The sequence below is a fragment of the Pristis pectinata genome, chromosome 6 (assembly GCF_009764475.1).
Source record: "Pristis pectinata isolate sPriPec2 chromosome 6, sPriPec2.1.pri, whole genome shotgun sequence".
Classification (NCBI taxonomy): domain Eukaryota; kingdom Metazoa; phylum Chordata; class Chondrichthyes; order Rhinopristiformes; family Pristidae; genus Pristis; species Pristis pectinata.
This window is the reverse complement of record NC_067410.1, coordinates 25,650,612-25,676,323: the sequence shown is the minus strand read 5'-3', so window position 1 is coordinate 25,676,323 and position 25,712 is coordinate 25,650,612. Positions and strand designations below refer to the sequence as shown.

At 37.8% G+C, this 25,712-nt stretch overlaps 1 protein-coding gene across 1 annotated transcript in view; it reads left to right on the top strand.

Annotated features, from left to right (window-relative positions):
• LOC127571333 (dynein axonemal heavy chain 12-like) overlaps nt 1-25,712 on the top strand; it is a 144,971-nt gene that overhangs the window by 37,837 nt on the left and 81,422 nt on the right. The window contains 14 exon segments of the mRNA XM_052017623.1: nt 821-941; nt 944-1,005; nt 2,277-2,477; nt 4,686-4,880; nt 5,080-5,201; nt 11,089-11,371; nt 13,558-13,677; nt 15,416-15,572; nt 15,680-15,852; nt 17,041-17,193; nt 18,357-18,596; nt 23,910-24,155; nt 24,645-24,764; nt 25,356-25,465. Coding sequence (XP_051873583.1) covers nt 821-941; nt 944-1,005; nt 2,277-2,477; nt 4,686-4,880; nt 5,080-5,201; nt 11,089-11,371; nt 13,558-13,677; nt 15,416-15,572; nt 15,680-15,852; nt 17,041-17,193; nt 18,357-18,596; nt 23,910-24,155; nt 24,645-24,764; nt 25,356-25,465 — 2,303 coding nt within the window.

The window sequence follows — 25,712 nt, the reverse complement described above, 5'->3', positions numbered from 1 at the left end:
AGCATTTATGAATAAAAATCATCACTTAACATTTTTCCCCATTTTTTTCAAGTAAATTAATTAGATTTAACCAGTACATGAAAATAATTGTAGAAAGCTGCTTCAAATATTTCTATTCAATTATCTCCAATGTCCAAGATTCAAAGCTACAAAGGCCAGAAGTTTGCAAATATAGATCCTGGTCAATGCTGAAATTGATTGGTACCATTCAAGAAAAAATGTTGTATGGTCATAATTCACTATCAGGTCAAGGAACAAGGAACAAAATGCAGACAATCTTCCCATTCTGAATTACAATCTGAGTAGCTGCTGTCCTAGAGGGGACCATACCTGAGAATAGGTTTGAAAAAGGCAGTGAACCTTTCCATATCATGGACTGCTGATACTTGATGTCTGGCATAATGGGCTCAATTATAAAATACAGTGAGGACACATGTTACCTTTGGAACCAAATATTAAGTTTCAACTGTTTCAGGAGTAGAGGTGAAATTAATTAAAAATAGCTTGAGCTTTGGCCACAGATATTTGTTTTTTTTCTTAATGAAGAGAATATCAATGTAGCAAGAAAGACTGAGATATAAAAGTAGAAAATAAGTTAATAGACCAATACTATAATAGAACCTTATTGACCTGAGTAGCATTTCCACTGATCTAAGGCAACATTAAATATTGCTGTAAAATTATATCACAATTTTCAAATTTGGTATTTGTTTTTCATACACTTGAAAAGGCAGAAATTAAATAAACCTTCATTTCTACAGTCTTGTTTCAGTCTTGAATGAGTTACGATTGATTGACTTTGATTTGTTTTACTTTCTAGGAAGTTATCCCCATTGTATCTATACTGTGCAATCCGGGTATGAGGCCTCGCCACTGGGCACAGATGTCTGACGTTGTGGGCTATGATTTGACCCCAGACTCTGGCACAACTCTGAGGAAAATGCTAAATTGAATCTCAATCCATACTTAGAAAGATTTGAAGAAACAAGCGCTGCTGCCAGCAAGGTAAATATTTATTTAAATTGTACACTGTCTTAGAGAAAGTAGAAAAGGTTTAATTGATATCCGGAGATAAGAAGGTGAGTTTATTTTCTTTAGAGCGGAAAAGGTTAGTGGAAGATTTAATAGAAATGTTATAAAATATGAGTTTCAATAGAGTAGACCCAGACAAAAGACTTCACCATATAGGAGCAAGAGCAAGTCATACAGCTCCTCTTGTCAATAAGATCATGGATGAATTTGGCCACTACTTTCCTGGTTGGTCCCCATAATGCTTAAATTCCCTGTGGTCCTCTGAGAATTCCAAAAATTCACAGCCTTCTGAGGACAAATCTCTCCTCACTTCAGTCTTAATTGGCAACTGCTTGACTAGAACTAATGACCCTTCATTCTCTGCCCTCCATGGGGAAACACCTTTAGAGCATCTACCATGTTGAACTGGTTGTACTGAGACACATAAAGATCTGATAAGCTCCATCAGGATCTTGTGTGCCTCAGTACAATCAATTCTCTTTTGTTTTAACTCCAGAGGGTATGGACCCAAACAACTCAGTTGTTCATTATAAGTAAATCCCTCAATGCAGGAAGCAATCTAATGAACATTCAATGCACTGCGTCCAAAGTTTGTTTATCCTGGTGTAAATAAGGGGACTGATACGCAATGCTGCACTCCAAGTTAGACTTACCAATGCTCTCTATTGTTGTAGTAAGTCTCCTAACTCGACACCCCACTCCCCTCCAATAAAGATAAACTTTCCATTAGCAGCAACATCAGTACTCAAAGGTAACAGATTTAAAATAATTCATACAATGTACAGGTAATATAAAGAGGTTTAGATTTTTTTTAATGCTGTGTATTTTTCATGGCCTGAATTGCACTACCTTTCTGAAAGGGTAGTCGAAGGAGATCCAACATCTTCTCATGAAAAGGAATTTGATATATATTTGTAAAGGAAACATTTGCAAAGGTGAAGGAGCAAGAGGAGCAAGTCTAGTTGAGCAGGTTGTCAAAATGAGCTGATGGATCATATGACCTCTTTCCGTACAACATGGTTCCACATAAATTCTTTCCTTTCTGAACACCTGTTGTTTTTGTGATGGCCAGTCCTTTCTAAACTATGTATTATTGCAATAAATATGGTTTTAAGATGTACAAAATAGCCTAAAAAACATTTTAATATTTATCATGATTTAATTATTTTTAAATAAATATATTGCAATAGAATATATTTATTAACAAAATTAACTGTTAACCTGTGTGATTTTTTTTTCATCAGGAATTCTCATTGGAAAAGGCGATGCAAACCATGGATGAAGCTTGGGAGTCAATTAGCTTTAATACAAGTTTATATCGTGATACTGGTGTCTCAATCTTGTCAGCTGTGGATGAGATTCAAGCTATCCTTGATGATCAAATTATCAAGACCCAGACAATGAGAGGGTCACCATTCTGCAAACCATTTGAAGAGAAAATCAAGGTGAATACAATTGAAAACAAGAGTAAATACATGTATATAAAAGTTCACAGTTAGTAATTTAATAGCAATTAGAAACCTGTTCGGAAGTAAGTAATCGAATAGTGAAAAACCACAGATGCTGGAAATCTAAAATGGAAACAAAATGTTGGAAATATTCAAAAGGTTGGGCAGCATCTTTGGAGAGAGAAACAGAGATAATGTTTCAGATTGAAAACAGAAGTTTTTAAAGTCGCAAAAGGGGCAAGGGTGGATAAGGGAATTTCTGTGATAGGGTGGAGTGCAAAAGAGACTACATGATGCAAATGTTGGTGATACTGGATGAGAAAAGGTGGTGAAGGCATGTTAATCACAGCTGATCTGTCTGGAGGAGGTGTAAATAGAGAGAGGTGAATAAAAATGGAGGATAGAAAAAAAGACAAATGTGGAAATGTGAGTTAAATAGATGGGAGCAGGAAGTTATAAACAAATGTTGACAACTTAATTGAGGCCCCAAAATTGTCCGAATGAAGACGAAGAAGTTTAGCATCATTTACTTTGGAAACTGACTTATTTCCTTAATAGAGAATGACTAGAATCTGCGTAGAATTTTAGGGATTCAGATATTTAAGTATGTAAATCATGTACAATGCAAAAGTGAATCAGAAAGATCAATAAAATATTTGCTATTATCTCTGCTGAAAAGTGTGCTAAATGATCATATAACAGATCAGGTCAAAGTTTTGCATTGCTACCATATTCAGTCTTGAATGGTGATGGACAATTAAGCAATTAATAGCAGGAGGGGGTTCTATAAATATCCCTCATCCTCAATAATGACAGATCGCAGCATATGGATCCAAAAGACAAGGCTGAAGTGTTCATTGTAGACAAAGGGTATATATGGAGCCACCTCCTCCCATTAATTACATTCATCTTCAAATCAACTGCTGAATATTCTCCTTCTGAGACAACCAGCTTCAGAGATATCAGACAGCAGTCAATTCAAATCACTGCACATGACATCAGGAAATGGGCCTCAATAAGGCAATGGACCCTGACAAAATCTAAGCTGAAATGCTGAAGTACAAAAGTATAGAATTTTAGATGTGACCCAAAAGTGGTTCATCTTAACATCAGGAAGTAATTTGGTTGTATGTGAAACCAAGGAACCCTAGTAAAATAAATCACCGAGGATTATGGAAAACAATTCACTGCCTGGAGTGAGACCCAACCCTAAGTTCACCAGAGACCAGTCACCTCAGCCCAAGTCACTTCTCCAATAACTCTTCAGAGCAGCATTCGAGATCAAATCAACCTCAGCTGCTTCATCAGTGGCTCTCCCTAGATCATAAGTGTAGAAGCGGAGTTGATTACTAATGATTGTGCAGTCTCTATCTCCATCACTGTTTCCTCATATAAATATCTGTAATATTACTTAAAGTTAAATGGCCAGAATAGGATTTGAACATTTATTCAAAGCAATAACAGTTACATTTACAGTGCATGTTAGGTAATTCTTCAACCCAAATGCTCGAACTAAATTGGTTAGAAGAGCAATGAAATCAGAAACACTAGAATTGGATGTTAAAATAAAAATCTTCTGGATGAATGAATCAAAATGGTCCAAATAGCTTCAGTGGAATTGTGATTAATGGAATTGTTTGAGGTATTTGAAACTGACATTGGATGTTACCAACAAACTCTGGACTAAAATGAATGAGCACTTTTTCCCTAGGCATGTAGCAAAGGGAAAATGCTCCCTGGGTTGTGTTGAGGTGATGTCAATTCCAAAAAATAGAAAAGATCTAAACTATTTTATAACATTAACAATGTTTTTAATAGCATTATAAAAAGATAGTTGTGAGGTCTGCATTTTGAATTAGCTGTGCAATATTTTAACCTCAATAATCATGTGATACACTTCTTTAGTAAATTTGATGCTTTAAAGCAATGGGTGAACAATTGTCATATTAAGCTGTAATGATATGAAGGCTAATATCTGAATTGTATACATTAGCTTATGAACTGCAAAGATGATTAAAAAAAAACTAATATTACCAATGAGAATATTTTCTTCCTCGATAGGGTAATAAGATAGACTTAATTTAAATAATTAGATCATAATTGTCATTTTAGGGGCATCAACCCATATTTCTCTTTAAGGATGCAGAACAAAATATTGAAATGCATTATTTCAACATAATATTTACTGTTTTGCATGTGTTTTAGAATTGGGAGGAGCGTCTGATTAACATTCAGGAAACTATCGATGAATGGTTGAAAGTACAGGCTCAATGGCTATATCTAGATCCCATTTTTTCCTCTGAGGATATTATGCAACAAATGCCAGAAGAGGGGCGACTCTTTCAGACTGTGGACAGGAACTGGAAGGATATCATGAGGCACTGTGTTAAAAATCCTAAGGTATTTTACAGACGTAAATCAATATTACCTCAATGCAGTATGTAATGAATTGATCTGCATGAATGGTGTGCAAGACAAGTTTTTCACACTATCTCGGTACAAGTGATAATAATAAACCAATACCAATACATCAAAATAGATAGTCAAGTAACTAATTTTCTTGGTAGAGACATTTTGTTTAATCCATTTATCATCATAGGTTCTGGCAGCAACCGCTATGACAGGATTGCTGGTGAAACTGCAGGATAGTAACCATTTATTGGAAAAAATCATGAAAGGATTAAATGCCTATCTGGAGAAAAAGCGTCTCTTCTTTCCTCGGTACGTTATAAACAATGATATAGTCAAACTGTTGAGAACTAGGCAGATAGCAATGAATGTACAAATTAGCTTTTGAACAAATCACGAATCATAATTGAGCCAAAAAAGACGTACAACCACAGCATTAAGAATAATAACCACTCAAACATCTTTAATATAGTAAAAATCTAAGGTGCTTTATTGGAACATTATCAAATAAGATTTGAGAGTGAGCCATAGGAGCTATTAGCACAGCCTTGGGTCAATGAGATAGATTTTAATGTGAATTTTGAAAGGAAGGCAGACAATTGGGGAGATTTAGGCAGAGAATTCCAGCTTTCAGGGCCTAGGCTATTGAAAAAACTGACAAATTGATTAAAATAGGGAATCTTTAAGGCCAGAATTAAAGAGATGCAAAGACCTTGGATGGAGTTTGCATGGCTAGAAGATATTACAAAGATATAGAGGGGCAAGAACGTAGAGGGATTTGATTCAAGGACAAAATCTTTAATATGAAGCCATTGTTGAAATGGTAGTCAAATGGCAGAGTGAGTGCAGGGATGAAGGATGAATAGCACTTAGTGCAAGTTAAGACGCTGGTGGAAGGGTTTTCGATAACTTCAAATTTATGGAGGGTGGAAGATGGGAGATTGAACAGAAGCACAGCAGAATAATAAAGTCCAGAGGCATCAAAGGTTAGAGATGGGGTAGAAGCTGTAAGAACAACTTCTTTCCACATTTCCTTATGATGTAGGAGGTCATTTTGGCTTATCAAGTCAATGCCAGTTTACAGAGCAATCCTATTCCCCAATTAATTTTTCCTGTAAGCTATTCTTCCCACATTCCTACCAACCCTCCCCAGATTCTACCACTCACCTATACTTCAGGGGCAATTTACAGTAGCCAAGTAACCTACCAACTAGCATGTCTTTGGCATGTGGGTGGAAACTGGGAACACCCAGAGGAAACCAATGCAGTCATAGGGGGAATGTGCAAACTCCACATAGACACCACCAGAGGTCAGGATTGAACCTAGGTTGCTGGAACTATGAGGCAGCAGCTGTACTAGCCGAACAACAGTGCTGTCCTTTATGCAGGGTGAAGTGTAGGATTATAGAGTAGATGCCTAATGACAACACCAATGTAACTGAGGAGTACCTAGGCAGAGGAAACTATTAATGTCATTTAACGTGGTTAGGAAGGAAAGCCGAATGGACACCTTTGTGGGAATAAAGTTGAACAAACAGAACCTTGGTCTTATGAATATTAAGCCTTGGGGTAGTATAAAAATTAATAAGATAGCAAATAGAGAAAGGTGGAAAATCTGAATTGGGGCACATGGCAATGGAAGGGGCAGAACCAAGAGAAGCAGCTGAATGGATTGTCTCAATCTTTATGCTAAGCAAGTCTACAAACTTTTCACACTTGCCTTGAGAGGGTGATAGTGGCATATGTAAGAGTTTTAGAAGATGATTTGCAGGAGAGGAAAAGAGCCAAACATTAACTTTCCATTTTAATAGAATTCCAAAATAGTAAGCAATTTTATTAGAGGAGAGCAGGATGTAGTTGTGCTTTATCTGGTCCAACTAGACCTGGCAAAGAATGGCTTAAAACAATTATCTGCCATAAATGTTCAGGACTGCAGTTCCTTGGACCAGAGATACAGTGTGCACCAGAGAACTGGGCAGATTGACAGAGGAATAAAATTCATAAAACTGCAGATGCTGGAAATCTAAAGTAGAATCAAAATGCTGGAAAAGATGGAGTTGACAGTATAATTCGTGAGATTGGTAGCTTCAAAAATGTAATGGTGGAGGATGAACCAGAAGCAAGATAGATGGAAATTTTGCAAGTGCAGTTGTAAGTGAGTTTCTAGGAATTATTTTTCATGGTATGGTTGGGAGGGGGAGGAGGATGTGGGTGATAAGTGGAACAAGGCTTTATCAATAGTTGACATGATGAGAGTGGTGAGATGACAATGTGAGGGATAACTATGAACATGAAGGGGGGGCTTGTATGGAGGGAGAGATTAAAGGAAGGTGAAGATATGATGAACTTATTGTGAGAGTATGATGAGATGATTGAAAGTTGCTCAGTGCAGAGATTGAGAAAGTAAAACATGGAAGGCATCTTGATGAGAAATTTGTAGTTGGGTGGGCAAAAGAGAATGAGGACTTTAAATCAGAAGCAAAAGAGACAGGAAAGGTTGTGATTCTCAAAGGAAAAGAATATGCCAATGGATTTTATGATAAGATTCACACTCACATCAGTTTGGACAAGGAAAGTGGAAGGTTTAACCATTCAGGAAGGTTTCATTTAAAGGGAGGTGTCATCACTGCTCAGCCAGGTTTCTGTCTTGATGTTGGTGCAGGGATTCACAATGGATAGCAAAGGTTATGTTCACAATGCTGAATGGATGTTCTGGAGGTAGTTGAGGAGATGAACAATGAAAATTAATACACACAGAGTGTCTATGGGTTCATTATTGAAAGGGCCAAGTGGGATGTGCAGGAAGCAGGAAAGCCCAGTGCATCATGCAGGGGATTTTGGCAAAAGAATAAGGTGGACGATTGATGTAACTGTTGATTAGGAAGCAGTGACATACCTCAATTGATTGTTGGAAGATCTTGAGAAAGGCAGTAAGGAAAGTGTTTTCACAGAATCATAGAATGGTTACAGAACAGAAGGAGACCACTTGGCCCATCATAACAACACCAGCTCTCTAGCAGAGCCATTCTTTATTTCCCAGCCCCTTCTCACTTACCTTTCAAAGTTTCCCCACCATATATTTATCCAATTCCCTTGTGAAGAAAGGCTACAATGGAACATGCCTCCACCACATTCCAACTACAAGCTGCATTAAGTTTATTTTTCCTCCAGTCATCATTGTTAATTCTCTTGATTTTTATTGTCATCTGTGACCTCTAGTCCTCAACCCTCCATCCACAGGAACAGCCTCCTAGTATCCACTCTTTCTGATTTCCCCTTAGCCTTCTCTGAAGAAAACAGTCCCGGCTTCTCTAATCTATTCTTGTAAGTGTAGCCCCTCAACCTAAGAACCATTCTTGTAAATCTTTTGGGGACCCTCACAAATGCCTTCACATCCTTTCTATGAGAAGGTAACCAGAATTGAATATAGTACTCCACTTGAGGTTGGATAAGTGTTCAGCATAACTTCCCTACTTACGTATACTATGCTAAAGCGAAAGCCCAGAATTGTGTATGGATTATTGTCCACTTTTCTACCTGCCCTGCCATTGTCAATGAATTGTGCACCGATTCCCCAAGTCCCTCTGCTCAGGCACACCTTTTCGAATAATATCCTTTATTTTGTATTACCTGTCTTTAATCTTCTTATGAAAATACATCAGTTCACATTTCTTCACATTAAACTTCAGCATTTTTGTTTCAGATTTACATCATTTGCAGTATTTTGGTTTTGCACAACAAGAAGCTGTAAGTTTTCCGAAGGGGGAGTTAAGGGTGAAGTGATGGGAGGGCAAGAGGTTTAAAAATCGCTGAAACTTTGGAGAAAGGATTTGGCATGGCTGAGGGAGATGTGAAAGGAGACATGATGGCAACGTAGAGGAGTCTTGGAGAAGTACAGAAAAAAGACATAAGAAGAGCTAAAACATAATAAAAAATAAGAATGGGGCATGGATTCAGAGTGGCAGACAAATCATGCATGCAGAAAGACACAGAAAATCAAGCTATTTAGGCCTGTTAAGACTAAATTAGGAAGAAACTGAGAATGAAAAGGAGTCAATAGGAATGAATCCAGAATTAATATTTAGTCCCAAGGTGAAAGTTGATATTTATAGAGTATGTAGATCATGTACTTCATTCCAGCATTTGCATTTTATTCTAAGATATTAGAACCTAGACTAATTCTTTAAACCATGAAGCAGATTTTCCAGTCAGTGGGGACTCCTAAGTAAATAAAAATGTCCAGTTACCTTCAGCAATCCACCTAGTATCAAATTAGAGGAATCGCTGGGAAGTTTTACAGTACCTGCAGTGAGACCCCAATGACTATTAAAGATGCATCATGTGGCATTCAACTTGATGTTGTTTTGCTCCATGGAGAGCATGGAGAGAAGTACAATTTTCTCCCCTTTGGCCTGCACTGTTGCAGAAGGAATCCATCTGAATATATCTTACTCTTCTGTGCAGAAGAGTGAGCGTATAGAATAAGCCAGGATTGTGGGTTTCCTAATTGTGCAAAGTGCCATTAACTAAATGCACATGGTAATAAAATTAAGATAAATGAACTCAAGGATATTCTGTAACCCAAAGTGATTCCATGGTCTGAATGTCCAGCTGGATTCCTATTTTCAAACCTAAACATACTCTTGGAATGTTGGAATGGATGGGTCTCTCTCCACATCCACTCGACTATTATGCATTTGGGAAACTCAAGGCAGCTTTATTCAATTAGTCAATTAATAGGAAGTGTATGTAGCCTTACATTAACCCTGCCAGTGTGGAATCTTACCCACTGCAGTGCTGCACAGAACATCCGTACAATTCCCATATAAGTTATGTTAAAAGATTGCCTTTATCTCAGCTCATTTTGAAATAATTATTATCACTGAGGCACAGCTAAATCTTGAGAAAAAGACTTTTTCTTCCATTGGCAAACAAGAAGATGAAAACAATTGAATAGATGTGATGAGGATTTAAAACTTTTGTGGCCTAAATATATTTGTGGTAAATAACTTCTCTACGCTGTTTTTGTATCTTGTGCTCCTTCAGTAACAAACAATCTGCTGGAGGGACTTGGTAGGTTGAACAGCATTTATGCAGGGAAAGTAATCGTCAATGTTTCAGGTCAAGACCCTGCATCAGGACTGAGAGTGGAGTGGGAAGAGAGTCAGTATTTAGAAGAGCAAGAGAGATGAGACAGTGGGCAGTAAATGATTGGTGGAACGAGGAAGAGTGAAGGATGGTGGACAGATGGAGTCAGGTGGGGGAAGGGGAGGGGTGGAGTTGGGAGACAGAGGCAGGTGGATGATGGGTGAAAGCAGACCAAAAAAAAGGCGGATGGAACCAGGTGGGGGGAGGGGAGATGAAGATGGAGGCAGCTCGGAGGGTGATCAGCGGGAGCACAAAGGGCTCCCAATGCAAGAATGTGATAAGTAAGGAAGGTGACAATTAGGGGAGAGGTGAAGGGCAGATGGAACCAGAAGAGACAGGGGTGAGATGGTGTGCATAGTAGGTGGATGGAACCAGGAGGGGACGGGGATGAAAATGGATGATGAAGGCTATGGGAAAGTGGACAAAAATGGGAAATCTAGAGGTGAATTGGAAGGGTGGGGGGGGGGGAGGTAGAATAGGAGATAATGGTAACCTGAAATTGGTAAATTCACTGTTCATACCTTTAGAATATGAGGTGTTGTTCCCCTTCATATTGTGTTGAACCTCACCCTGGCAGTGGAGCAGGCTGAGGACACCTCTCTCAAATAACTCATGTTATCAGATTGCCTGTCTGATTCACATCATGGATGACTATTAATCTTCAAACTTTACATCAGGAAGGTTAAAGACATTGTTTTAAATGTCTTTTATAAATGCCACTCCCTTGCTACTGATGCCAGGTTAAAAGAGACTGTATAAATGTGATGGTCCCTGAGATCACTTTGCAAAGTCATATCCTATATATTTGTCCGCTAATGCTGAGCTTACTACCATCAGGGAGGAGGTACAAGAGCCTGAAGACTCTCACTCAGCAATTTAGGAACAAATAGTCCATGAACACTTCCTCGTTATTCCTTTTTTTTTGCAGCTTGGTGTCACTTTCTCTGTATGTAAAGTGCCTTGGGATTTTTCTTGTATATAGAAGTAAAATATGAAAGCAAATGTTTGTTGAGGTTGTAATATCCTAATTTATTATGCTTAATGCTTCTAGGTTTTTCTTTCTCTCTAATGATGAGATGCTGGAAATCCTTTCAGAAACCAAAGATCCATTGAGAGTTCAACCTCATCTCAAGAAGTGTTTTGAGGGTATTAACAGACTGGAGTTTCTTCGTAACCTAGACATCAATGCTATGTTCAGTAGTGAAGGTGAAAGGGTTGAACTTATTGAAAGGATTTCAACTTCTGAAGCTCGAGGTGCTGTTGAAAAATGGCTGGTTCAAGTGGAAGATGTCATGCTAAGAAGTATACTTGACGTCATTGACCGATCACGACAGGTATATCTCATTTTTCCTCTTATAGTGCTGAGTTTTGGAAATAGAATTAGAATATTTAGCAAGTATAAAATTGTCAATTAATTAATTTTTACCAAAGATTATTTCTAAGGTGATAGCTTCATAATTTGCTTTTGTTTTGATTTCTGCTTGTCTCTTTTCAAAAACTCTCATCTAGTTTTTACAAGGTAAGGGTAGTCTGATGAATTTATGCACACATTTATATTTTTAAAATTCCTTCAGGAAAGGAATTCTGTTACCCTTACCTGGTCTGCCCATTATATAACTCAATTCCCATTGCCTTATGACTTTCAACTGCCCTTTGAAATGGTTTAGCAAGCCATTCAATTATATCACAAAATGCCATGTTGAAACACAATTAACTGAAACTGGACTGAGTGTCTGATATTGATCTTGATATGGCGTTTGGCTACAGCAAAGTTGCTCCTAGCCAAGTCTCGATCATCTGAAGACCAATGTATAAGTTAGGAAAGATGTTCCATAGATTAGTCAAGCATGAACCTGACATAATTGTACTCACAATATCACAACTTGCAACTGAAAATTCAGACCATCACAATTGCTGGAGGTATCTTGTCCCACCAGTGGAAATAACCATGCAAGGTGGCTAAATAGTAATATATAGGAAGGAGAGAGTGGCTCTAGGAGTCCTCAACGATGACCACAGATAAAATGATGTCTCATCATTTCAGACCACCTTCCTTCCTTGGCTAATGAAATAATTTCCACTTGTGGGAGGCTCTTGAATGAATTACATGACATGGGGGCAGTCATTTAAAATTGAGTTGTGTAAGAATTTCTCCTCTTGAATTCCGTACACTAGAGGGTTGTAGAGGCTATAACACTGGACACTTGGAAGTATTTAAAGAAGAAATAGAGTGGACAATGTGAAAGAGGCATTAATGTCTGGAACAGGTCAGCTATGATCGTATTGAGTGGCAGGGCAAGCTTGAGGGGCCAGGTGGCCTATTCCTGCTCCTACTTTCTTGTTTATGTCCTCCTCTTTGTTGAACAACACAAGAAGAATTAAGAAAAGCAAGCTCACCAACTGTACTCTGGGTTGGGAACTTAATTATTTATCACCAAGCATTGTATCAAGAAACCCTGGCAAAATTGAAGTCAATAGGAATCAGGAAGAAGACATTCTATTGTTTGGAGTCAAACTTAGCACACATGTGTATGGAGGAGTTCCTTAGAGCCTTGTCTGATGCTCAATTATCCTTAGCTGATTTGATTACTTTCCTTCCATCATTAAGTCGAAGCTGCATATGGTCATGACTGAACACATAATATTCAACCTCATTAACAATTCCCCAGAAAATGAAACAATGTTAGGTGCATCCAGATAGATCTGGACATGGGCTGATATGAGGAAAGTAATCTACACATCACACAAGCACCAGGCAATGACTATATCTTACCAAAGAGCATCTAACAATACACCAAGTGCCCCACTGTCAATGTCCAAGGGGTCACCATTGATTAGTAAAGAATCTCTAATATCAGAGGAGGTCAATGACATGAGTGGAGGGAGAAAATTGTTTAAGAAAATTATAAAATCAACACGCAGAAATGGTAGGATCTAGATCCAGAATATCTGGTAGCAGAAAGATCATTTATTGCCATTGTAATGAATTCTTTGAATTTTTCCTGCAAAACTATCTTCAAAGACTTGAGTATTTTATTTTGTTTAAATAGCTGTGGAGAAATGTGGTGTTTGGAAATTAATGGTAAAAGTGTAATTTTATTCTTTTCCTTGACAAAATTTTGTGCTAGTATGATTGTGAATGCTGTCAGTGTGTTGAATGGAACATTTTTGCATTTTCTTGTTGGTATCATCTTAAAAGATCAACACATTTTACACCCCTCTGCACATATTGGCCAGTATAATGTTCTAACACATTATAGTTTTGCGGTGTGTCACTGAGATTGAAACTTTTTTTTTATTTCTGCTTCTAACTATTCCATTTAACTGAGTACATTAGATTCAAGATCTGTATGAAACTTAATTTTCTGCTTCAATACCCCAGGCATCATTTCCCATGGAACACTTTTATTGAAATGTCACGTGTGAATAATGTATTCCTAATCATTTACAAAACAACATTTTAAAGTTGTGAATAGTGTGTCATTTTCCCTAGTAATAACTGTTGCTCGTGTTTCTGTAGGACTACCCAGAGAGCAAAAGGACTGAATGGGTAATAACTTGGCCTGGTCAGGTTGTAATTTGCGTATCCCAGATATTCTGGACGGCAGAGGTTGAGAGTGCAATTCAAATTGGATCACAGGTAAAGTCTTTTAAAACTGGTGTTTCACTATTTCACATACTTTAATGCAGGATGTTCAGGGCAATGACAGATTGACATAATGATCAGCTGTTATGACAGTTGCCAAGAAATTGGGCTGAGATGTGCATGGTTAATAGTTGTAATTGCTTACCAGCGAATATTGATGAAATGGTCCCAGCTTCATTCCTCTTCCCTTTCAACTTACCAACAGACTTGTCCTTCTGCAAGACCTAGGTTCACTTTTCCCTTACCCACAACACTTGTAGGTCTGGTGTCAGTGGAAGGGGAACAACTCTCCAAGACTTTGTGCTTTAAAATTCTGGCATCTTGATTATCACTGAACTTAGTTGCTATACTTCATCTGTGCCTTCATCTGTCAAGGGTCAGAGCTCTGGAATTCCTTCCCTCTCCACCTCTGTTCTTACTATAAGTCACCCCATAAAATCTACCTCTTTGGCTAAACTTTACATAATCTGTACCAACATTTCCTAGTGATTCAATGTCATGGTTTGTTTATAAGCATCCTTGAAGAGAGCCTTTTGCCACATTAAAGGAGCTATACATAAAAGCATAGGAATGCAACTTCTATGGCTTAACCTTTCTCCTTGTTATAATGATTTAATTATTTCTTGCAATTTAGATTGCTGTTTTGACTGCTCATTATGCAGTTTCCTCTACTCTGGGGAGACCAAATGCAGGTTGGGTGATTGCTTTGTTGAATACTTCCATTCGGTTCATAAACCTAATCTGCGTGACTTGCCACCTTGGTTCTCCTTCTGACTGCCACTGTAAGCTTAACTTCGAACACTGTTGCAGAGAAGCTCTGCAGAATCCAAAGGCCTGGACCAACAAGTGTTCAAATTTCCCATGGCAGATAGAGAATTTAAATTAAGTTAATTAAATTTGGAATGTAAAACTAGCACTAGCAATGGCAACCATCTATTTACCAGACTGTTGTAAAGACCCATTTAGTTCACCCTATGTTTTTATGGATGAAAATTGGCTGTCCTTACCTAGTTTAGCCAAAATATAATGCCATATCAACAGCAGTTTGGCTCACTATTAAATTCTTGATGAAATGGGCTAGCATACCAATCAGTTCTATTAAAAATAGTACTGTTTTAAAACCTTCACCACATGGACTGCAGGTGTTCAAGTTGACCACCACTTTGATGAGAGCAATTAGGGATGAGCAATAAACTGCTCTGGCAAGAGATGACCTCATTCCATGAATGAATGAGTGAAACAATACAACCTTTGTGCTTCAACACCTTAATAGTCACTACTCCTATTTTCTCCAACAGCAGTTGCTGGTAATAATTCTTGTGTAATTCTTTTGAACTCCTCATTTGTTTCTTGCACCATTACCATCTTTTTTGCTTTGCACCTTTCCCCTTTTCCTCATTTAGTCAATGTGACTTTTCACCATTCCACAGAGCTTCCACAGACACTTGAAGGAAAGTGTTTTTCCTTGCTCACTGAATGAGTGAAATATATTTCAGAGGCAGACTACAATGTGATGATACTGGTTTGTAGCATGTTACTGCTACCAATCAGGAATGAAATTCTGATGTTAGTTTATTAATACTTTTTTCAGCATTAGTAACTTAGAGGTATGGCACCAGACCAAAGCTTGAAAATGTAACTTCTTTGATATATACCTAGGCAATGTTCAACAAACAAATTACATCAGTAGCTTTATAAATATTAATCATCAAGATATTTTATTTTTCCTTAGGGTCTTAAAACATACATTGCCAAACTTCAGCAACAGCTGAATGACATTGTGGAGCTGGTGAGAGGGAAACTTTCCAAACAGACTCGTATAACACTTGGTGCATTAGTAACCATTGACGTACATGCCAGAGATGTTGTTGAAGACTTAATTGAAAAAGGTATTCAGCAGATTGTCCTAAAATTTGCAAATAAACATGAGAACACTAAGTTCAGAATGATTATGTGTTTTTTTTGTTGAACTAATTTTAACAATTCTTTGCAACAGAGGTCTCACATCAGACTGACTTCCACTGGCTTGCTCAACTTCGATATTACTGGGTAAATGAGAATGTCCGAGTTCACATCATCAACTGCAATGTCAAATATGCCTATGAATACCTGGGTAACTCACCAAGGCTGGTGATTACCCCACTGACCGATCGATGCTATCGTACTTTGGTAAGGTCATAAACATGGACTGTAAATTTGTAGTTTCTCTAAATTTAGTCCATTTTTCAAAAATGTAAGTATATGATGCAGATGTTAAGATTTCTTGGAGCTTTTTCCAGGTCCCCTTTTGTAGCTTCAGTGTAGCCTGATAGAACCACCAGAAAATGGTAGAGTTCCACCTAAATCAGAAGAGCTTTTTTCTTGGTGTATGTCTAATATACCTTACCAATCTGTCTGCCCCACAAGATAAATAATGCTACGTTGTGGGGTCAAGCTGAGACAGACAATCCACTCTGAAATTGTATTCCTTTAGCTCAGTTAGTGTATCAGTAGAGGGCAGTGTGACAGATAAATCAATGGCCTGAATCTACTGCTGAGCTGCCTGAGGACAGAAGTTGGGTGACCTTGACTATACAGTTTCTTCTACTGAGTTCTGGCTCTCTCCCAGTTTATCAGTAAGGCCAAACACATCATAACTCAGCACAAGTCTTCAGTCTTGGCTGCACTCCAAACAAAAAGGTCTCAATTTCACCAGATGTATTTAAATTGAATAACATTCCATGACTTTTAACAATATCTGAGAGGTATTAAAATAATAAAAATAACATTAAAAAAAACACAGACACAACAAATAATTAAATATATTTAAACTAACTCAATTAAACCAAATAAGAAACATATATTCCCATTTATCTGGTAGCTGTTTTGTCCCATTCATTTCAACGGGGCCACTGCACTCACACTTGCTAACTTTGGCAAAGGTTCAGTGGCAGATTTCCAAGGCCTTAGAGTTGGGAAGTTTGTGCTGTTTGGTTGGACTCCAGTACAGTGCAGGTGTGCTGGGCCAACAGTTAACTGGAGCAGAAGAGGAGACTTCAACCTGTGCTCCAGTGTCCTGAGATAAATCATTTAGAACTACAAATCAATAAGGGAAATAAAGTCGAATCATGGATAAGGAAGGAGCTGAGGAATCCCCCTTTCCTAGGGTGGACAGCCATATGGTGGTAATGCATCCTAAATGGTGATTGCCTATGATAAAGGAAGAATGTGACTGCTGTGTATCCTTCAATTGTCCCATAAAATGAAGTTTAAATATTTAGTTAGCAGCAAACATAACTTTTGTGAATTTAAAGCATATGTAACACATCCATGCTTGTTGTGGAGAAATCTTTGACCAGATCATTTTCTTTCTGATAGATTGGAGCGTTTTATTTGGACTTGGGAGGAGCACCTGAAGGCCCTGCGGGGACTGGCAAGACTGAATCAGTTAAAGACTTGGCAAAAGCAGTTGCTGTACAATGTGTTGTTTTCAACTGCTCCGATGGGCTGGACTACATTGCTATGGGCAAAGTAACTTGTATTTCAAAATCTATTCATGATGCAATTGAATGACATAATAGTATACATTTTAGATTATGGGATTGTGGCTAGGATGTTAAAAGCTTTTGTATAAGAAAGGAAGATTTGCTTTTATGTTTCACCTTTGAAATATTTCAAAGCACTTCATGTTCAGTTACCTTGAAGTGTAGTTGCTGTTGCTATGAAACTAAACAGTGCACCTACTTTGTACTAAGGAAGGTCCCATAAATAACAATAAGTGAATGGTTTTTGATGATTTGGTCGAGAAGAGTATATTGGCTTTCACGCTGCTCTTGTATGAATAGAATCCTGAAATTTCAAATTTCCTCCTCAAAGGACATATTGTCATTTTAGCATCTTAATCTGAAGAATGGCAAATCCAACCAAACATTATTCCACTGATGCTGAATTGCTTTTAAAGAATGGCTTGAACTTATTCTCTTTTGCTTCAGAGTGAGCATGCAATTTATGCGAGCAGTTAGACTCTGGACAGCTCTCCCATTTTTGACCGGCTGTCCTGTTCTTCTCTTTTAATATAGAGTGGTATTTTTCATGCAAAAGCCCATAATTTTTCATTAATATACTTTTAGCTAGAAATGGAATTGCAAAGTGCTGTGTTTTAAGCACTATGCAGATGAATTTCAATATTGTTGTATGAATAAAGGATGAAAATGTAAGGTATTTTTATAAGGTAAGGTGTTTCTATTAGTCACATGTACATAGATTAATTTATGAGGATCACCATTAAGTTAAAGGCAGCACTTCTGATTTTGACAGATGTCTGTACATATAAGACATTTGCCATGTAGGCCACAAAATGAGTGTCATACAATGCTTATTTGGAGCATTGCCTGCTGAAATTGGTTCACATTTTTCTGATTTGGGAAAACCATTAGCTCTTTACAGGGAAGCATGTTTTCGTAGTGCTGTTTCCATTGCAGCTTCACTACTTAAGAGACTACACAACCATGTGACACACCTGCACTCTATTGCCAAACACTCTGGATGTCGCCTGGTGATTTGAGCACTGTATCTCACACAGAAATGAGGATGGGCTGCACCGTGATTTCTTCATTATTACCTCTTTGCCATGGAAACATTTGTGGAATGTTATATAAAATACAATATTTTTGAAAACATTGTTTTATTTCCAGTTTTTCAAGGGGTTGGCTTCCTCAGGTGCATGGGCATGCTTCGATGAATTTAATCGTATTGAGTTGGAAGTTTTATCTGTGGTGGCTCAGCAGATTCTTTGCATCCAAAGAGCAAAACAAAGCAATCTTGAGATCTTTGTTTTTGAGGGGACTGAACTGCGACTGAATCCAAATTGCTTCGTTGCTATTACAATGAATCCAGGGTATGCAGGCCGCTCAGAATTGCCCGACAACCTAAAGGTACAATCTATTTTATTTTCACACAGTACTTGGAGCACTTCGATAATTGCTGGATGAGACCTCTAGTTGAACTATATATCCAACTGTAGCAATTTTTAGTTCCTGAGTCTGAGTTCCTGAGTAGAGTTATAAGCCATTTATGCATGGAATAACTCCTGAAACCACAACAAAATGTGATTACCCTCGGTGACATTCTGGAAGTAAGGGATCATTGCAATATGAGTGAAACCTGAGAGCTATTGTGCTTATTTAATTGTCCATTTTAAAAAAAACATGATGAAATAATCTCAATCCTCTCCCTAATGTAAACAAAGTATAGACTGATAGTGGTGTAGTTACTCTTTGTTGCAGTCCAGAAGACTGTAAGACCATAAGAAATAGGAATAAGAGTAGGTCATTTGGCACCTCAAGCCAGATCTGCTATTCAATAAGATCATATATGATCCAACTTTCCTCGAGTCCATTTTTTCATCCTGTACCAATAATCCTTGAATCTCTTACTGATTTAAAAATTTATTTGTCTCAGCATTGATTATATTCAAGGATTCAGCCACCATGGGTTTCTGAGGCAAGATATTCCCAAGATTTGCAATTCCTTCAGAGAAGGAATTCTTACTCATTTCAGTCTTAAATGGGTACCCCCTTTTTTCTGAAATTATGCTCTCTAGTTCTAGATCATCTCACGAGGGGAAACACCCTTGCAGAATTTACCCAGTGAAGCCTGCTAAGAAACCTTTATGTTTTAGTAAGATCACTTCTCATTCTTCTTCATTCGAGTGAGGACAATCCCAATCTGTTCAGCCTTTCCTTATAAGACATTACCCTCCATTCCTAGGATTATCCTAGTGAATGTTTTCAGAACTGCCACCAATGATAATATATCCTTCTTTAAATAAGGGAACCAAAACTGTTTATGGTCCCCTAGATGTGGCCTTGTTAATGCCTTGTACAGTTGTATGACTTACCTAGTTTTAAATCCAGCCTCTTTGGAATACAAGCCAACATTCCATTTGGCTTCCTAAATACTTCACATTGTCTCACATTATACTGCATTTGCCAGCTTATTGGCCACTCACTTAACTTCTCACTCATTAAACATCTTTGGATCCTCCTCACAGTTTGCCCACATTCCCCTGTTTTTGTATCATCTGTAAATTTCTTTGCTGTGCATTTTGCTTCCTTCCTTAATAATTAATACATATTGTAAACAACTGTGGTCAGGGCACTGATCTTTGCACTCCCTAACAGATTACAGGTTGCCAATCTGAAAGTGACTCTGTTATCCCTACCCACTGCTTCCTTCCGGTTAGCCAATTCTCTACCCATGCTAGTATATTACTGTCAACACATGAGCTCTTCCCTTGTGAAGTATGTTTGTTTTGACCTCTCCTCTGTTTCCTTTTATGTACTTAAACAACCTCTTATTGTCAGTATATTCTTTCTTGAGTAAGGAGACCAAGACTGTTTACAGTACTCCCAGTGTGCTCTTAACAAGGCTCAATGCAAATACTTATCTCCTTATTCGTGTAATCAAACCCTCATCTTTCTAAAGACTAACATACCATTTTTCCTCTTAATTGCCAGCTGCCTGCATGTTGGCTTTAAGTAATGCGAGTCCAAGCACATCCAGATCCCTTTGAACATCAACACTACTCAATCTCTCATCATTTTATAAAGTGCTCTGCTTTCCTGTTATGTTCACCAAAGTGGATGGCCTCACATTTTTCCATATTATGTTGCATCTGCTTTGTTCTCACCTCAGCTTGTCCACAACCCCCGAAATCTTTTTCTGTTCTCTTCCATTCTCTTGCCTAGTTTAATATTATTAGCAAACTTGGAAATATGACATTTGATCCTCTCAGCCAAATCGTTGATATGGATCGTGAATAGCTGTGGCCCAAGCATCCCTGTGGTACCCCACTAGCCACAGCCTGCTAACCTGAGAAGGATCTGTTTATTCTCACCCTTTGCTTTCCAATTCCTGATCTATGTCAGTATGTTACTGCTGTCTTCGCCTGCAATTCCATGGCTCTAACCTTGTTGACCAATCTTGTGAGACTTTAGAAAACCTTATGAAAATCTAAAAACACCACATCCACTGGTTTCCCAATATCTATTTTACTCATCATATCCTCAAAGAAGATTAATCAAATGTGATTTTTTCCTTTCATAAGTCCATGTTCCCTCTGTTAAATTCTATATTTTTTTCAAAGTGTTCTATTATTACTGTATATCTTTTATTTTAAATTCCAGCATTTTCCACAACACCGGCATGGTAACATAGTGGTTAGCGCGACGCTATTACAGCACTAGTGATCGGGATTCGATTCCCGTCACTGTCTGTAAGGAGTTTGTACGTTCTCCCATGTCTGCGTGGGTTTCCTCCGGGTGCTCCGGTTTCCTCCCACATTCCAAAGGTGTACGGGTAGGTTAATTTGGGTTTAAAATGGGCAGTGCGGACTCATTGGGCTGGAAGGGCCTGTTACCACGCTGTAAATAAAATTTAATTTAATTAGGCTAACAGCCCAATAATTCCCTAATTTCTTTTCCCCTCATTTCTCAAATAGTAGGTTCACATCTGCGACTCACCTCACCAATCTACAGATGACAACCAGAGCAGCAAATATCTCTAAACTTACCTCCTGAAGAATTCTAGGATATAGCTCTTCAGTTTGGGATTTATCAGTTGATACTAACCTGTTTCAATTGTCTCTTTGGGTTCAGAGTATTTCAGTTTGGCTCATTCTGTAACCTGAATCACTGCCTGTTTGAAAGTAGAAACTGTCAAACTTGTAAAATTGAACTATAGTTTAATTTCCTGATTTTTGCTGCCTCCTTTATTGTCTCAAAACAGTCACCAATTTAGGATAGAGCTAAGAAGAAACTTTTTCACCCAGAGCATAGTAAATCTTGAGAATTCACCACCCGAGAGGACTTAGTATGTTCAAGATGGAAAAGGATAGACTTTTAGATATTAAAGGAATCGACGCATATGGGGTTCGTGTCGGAAAATGGTGTTGAGGTGAAAGATTGGATATGATCTTATTGAATGATGGAGCAGACAAGAGAGTCTTAATGACCTACATCTATTTCTGTTTCTGTTTCTTATGTTATGTGCTCGTTTTATGACATAAATAAGTTAATGGGACAAGTGGTTCTCACTGGATAAAAGCCTGGGTTGGAAATCCATTTCACATTCTGCCTAATTTTATTCTCCATTAAGTTCAATGACTGTAAGATGAAGTGGGGCCTAAAATTGACATCTGACTTGTTCCCAGTGAGCAATTAGACAGTTTTTGATTAGGGTATATTGTTACGGACTCAGTGAAAGTCCCTTTAAGATAGAGAGTGTGTGTGTATGTGTGTGTGGGGCGTGCTTACGTCAATAGAAGATAAAGGACGTAATGACGTTGTTGAAGAAGTCAGAAGAAGAAGAAGAGAGAGAGAGAAGGGAGAGAGACACCAGCCTGCTTGTTTTCTCTATCGATGGATGAGAAACAATAACTGTGTTTGCCACTGAAATCCATGTATGGAAGTTGGAAGTAATCCGGTGGAGTTCACTTTGTTGCTGACCTGTAGAAGGAAACAGGTATTTGTATGTGGACGACCACGGTTCGGATGCTTTTCGGGGTGAGGAAGTCACTACCGAGTAAACACTGAAGTGTCGTTTGGGTTCCATCGTGGAACATTTGGATTTCGTATGTACTCTCTCTAAGTTTTTCTACATCTACATCTTATCTTCAGACAACGGTGGTTGTTGAAGAAGCCCTTGCTCATGTTTCACCTTATGGCTTGCGGAACTGAACTTTAAGAACCATTCAGGAACTGGGAGTTTTGGACTTTGTCACACACACACACGAAGAGTTTAGTTTTGGGGTTAACGTTCGAGGTTTAACATTTTTGAATTCTAACATACTAACATTTTTACTTTTATTTTACGTATTATCATAAGTAGTGATTAATAAAATAGTTTTTAACACTGAATCATGCTCAGTGTGTTTCTTTTGTTGCTGGTTTGTGACAATATGCTAAGTGTTTGTCAAAGAATTGGAGCATCAGAAAAAGAGATTAAAGATTCAGATTCCAAAATCACCACTGTTATCTTTCCCAGTTTAAGTATCCAATATCAGATTTATGTCCAGAAATCTCGAAGCGTAATTCTGTTTTGTTTTTACAGTATTGCCAAAAATGAATGTGATCATGTCCAATCCTGGGTTGAATTGCATTACTGTGTATAAATTTGGTCAGGCACTTCTGGCTGTGATACATCCTTGTATAGCTGACATGATTTCAAAAGCAGACATACAATACATGACATCATTCCCTGTGCAACACTCTGTTTGGCCCCAGTCTTCCTGCTATTGTAGCAATTCTCATAACACCAATCTCACCTCTGTTTCCTGATAGAGGCTGTAATTTTCCACCTCCTCTCTTCCCCACAGGGCATAGATCTCTAGCAAATAACTTCTCCAGACCCCAAATGGGCCTTTGATGTCTGGTCAGGATGCTTGGAAAGAGAAAGTGGTGTGTTGTCTGTTTATAAAGATGTGAAAGAGGAGATTGGCTGAGAAAGAGATGCGAGTTATATAAAGTGATCCTAGTGGGACTGACCCCATATAGTCCTTCACAAAAAAGGCCTTGTGGGGAGAGTGGGGGAAGTAACTCCTTCAATAAAATCTACCGGCGTCACTGTACCAGGGTGTCCCAGTTGTAAAAGTCATGCAGGCATCCTTCTCAGAAACTCAGAGATTTATCACTCTCTTGTCTGATTCACTCAATGAATTTAATATCAAGGTCTTCATGTTAGTTATCTAAAAGGAACTGAATGTACTTCCATTGCACAGAATATAAAATTACTTAAATATCTATATCACCTAGTTAACAACATTGTCTTTTCAAATAAATATCTATTATCTGAAAATTTAACTTTGGTTGATAATGCTAGATATGTCTCACAGTAGTGTCCATACATTGTACTCTGCCTCTTAAGTTCATTCCTTTGAAGTCAAAAGAATGAATTTCAGAGTTAGAGAAGAAAGCCCTGGCAGAATTGATTTGGAGCTGCAGACTAGCAATAAGTTTCTAAGTAATCACCTGAAAGTTCAAATCTTGTGTCAATAAGCATGTGGCTGATAAAGAATTTATGGTCACCACTAAAATATATTAACTGTTCACATTGGATGGAACTTGCTAAAGATATTTCTTCTCCTAAAATAAACTGTAATGATCTTGAATCAACTGTCCGAAAGGGTGGTAGAAGCAGATTCAATAGGAACTGATTATTTCTAAATCTGAAATTTCTGTGCTCTTCAGGTTCTATTCCGGACAGTAGCTATGATGGTTCCTAACTATGCACTGATAGCTGAAATCTCTCTGTACTCATATGGTTTCCTTAATGCCAAGCCATTGTCAGTGAAAATTGTCATGACGTACAGGTTGTGTTCAGAACAGCTTTCATCGCAATTCCACTATGATTATGGCATGCGTGCAGTGAAAGCTGTTTTAATTGCAGCTGGCAACTTAAAGCTGAAGTTCCCTGCAGAGAATGAAGATGTTCTGGTGAGTTGTTTAAATAATGTCTACCTACTTGTTTCATTTTATTATTATCTTTTGAGATTGTCTTTGAGATTCTATTATAGTCTTTGAGAACTAAATCTATATTTTCACTCACCTTGAGGATGTTAACTAATCTTTGGTCAGTTAGAATTTTTGGGTTCATTTACCTGTGAGTGTGTGTGCACTTGTGTCAAGTTTTGTAAGTTACTAGAAGATTACAATCATTGAATTGTTAGTCAAAGTCAATTACAAGTGCTTTCTGAATACAAGATCTGTATAACTTAAGTCTCCGTTTATCAATTCATGCACTGCCATTTCTCTCTTATCAAATATTAAATGCTGTAAGGAGACACTTTTAAGTTTACAAAATCAGATTTTATACTTTAGGGGCATTTAAAATGGTCTTTTTTCCTGGAGGTATGTACTCATTTGTATTTTTGAATTTACTGTGGTTCTGTTTAAATGATTTGAACAAAAACATTCATTTTCTAGTTACTGCGATCAATCAAAGATGTAAATGAGCCCAAGTTCCTATCGCACGATATTCCGTTGTTCAGTGGTATCACAAGTGATCTGTTTCCAGGCATCGAACTTCCTGAAGCTGATTACCGGGTTAGAATTGTTTTCAGTGATTATATAATTATAATAACATACCTGCAAATTAGTTGATGTGTGACAGCAGATCACAATGTTTCAAGGCTGAGGGATTTCAGCAAAAATGTAAGATTGGAGACGCTAGGGTTCTCCTTAGAGCAAAGAAGGTAGGAAGGAAATTTAACAGAAGTATACATTATCATGATGGGTTTAGATAGGGTCAATAGAGAGAATCTGTTTCTATTAGCAGATGATTCAAGGGCCAGGGACACAAATTTAAAATGAGGGGCAAAAGATATAGGGGTTATCTAGGAAAAACTTTTTTATACAGAGAATGGTTTGACCTGAAATTCACTGTCTGTAAATGTGAAACAGAGGGAATCAGAACTTTCAACAACAGATTAGATAAGCACATGAAAGAAAATAATTTTCAGGGCTACAAATAGTTCCCTACTGTGTTGTAACAATTCCATAATTCTGTGAATGTGGAGAAACATTATTTATATTATGTTCTCCACATTGCCAAACATTTTTAGAAAGTTATACCCACCTTTTCTTTTCTTTATCCTCTGTAAAGAATAACATTTACTTCCTTTTTTTTACTATTAGCTTTTCCTTGAATGTACGGCTGAATGCTGCCTTAAGCAGGATGTACAACCAGTGAAGCCTTTTCTGGCCAAAATGATCCAGACCTATGAAATGATGATTGTGAGACATGGGTGAGTGAGAGCTAATAGTAGGGTGTTGTGAGTTTGTATAAAACAATTGAAATAGTCCCTAGCTGTATATCTATGTCATTGTAATGTTAAGATTTTGTGGTAACTCTTGAAAATCTAATTTAAAATTAGCTATTTTAGTTCTTAAAACCATCTTTATCTTTTATAATTCTTCCAAATTCAGGTAACTTTCTCCCCCTCTGTCCCTTTTCTCTCTCCTCCTGACCTACCCAGTTCCATCTACACCCAC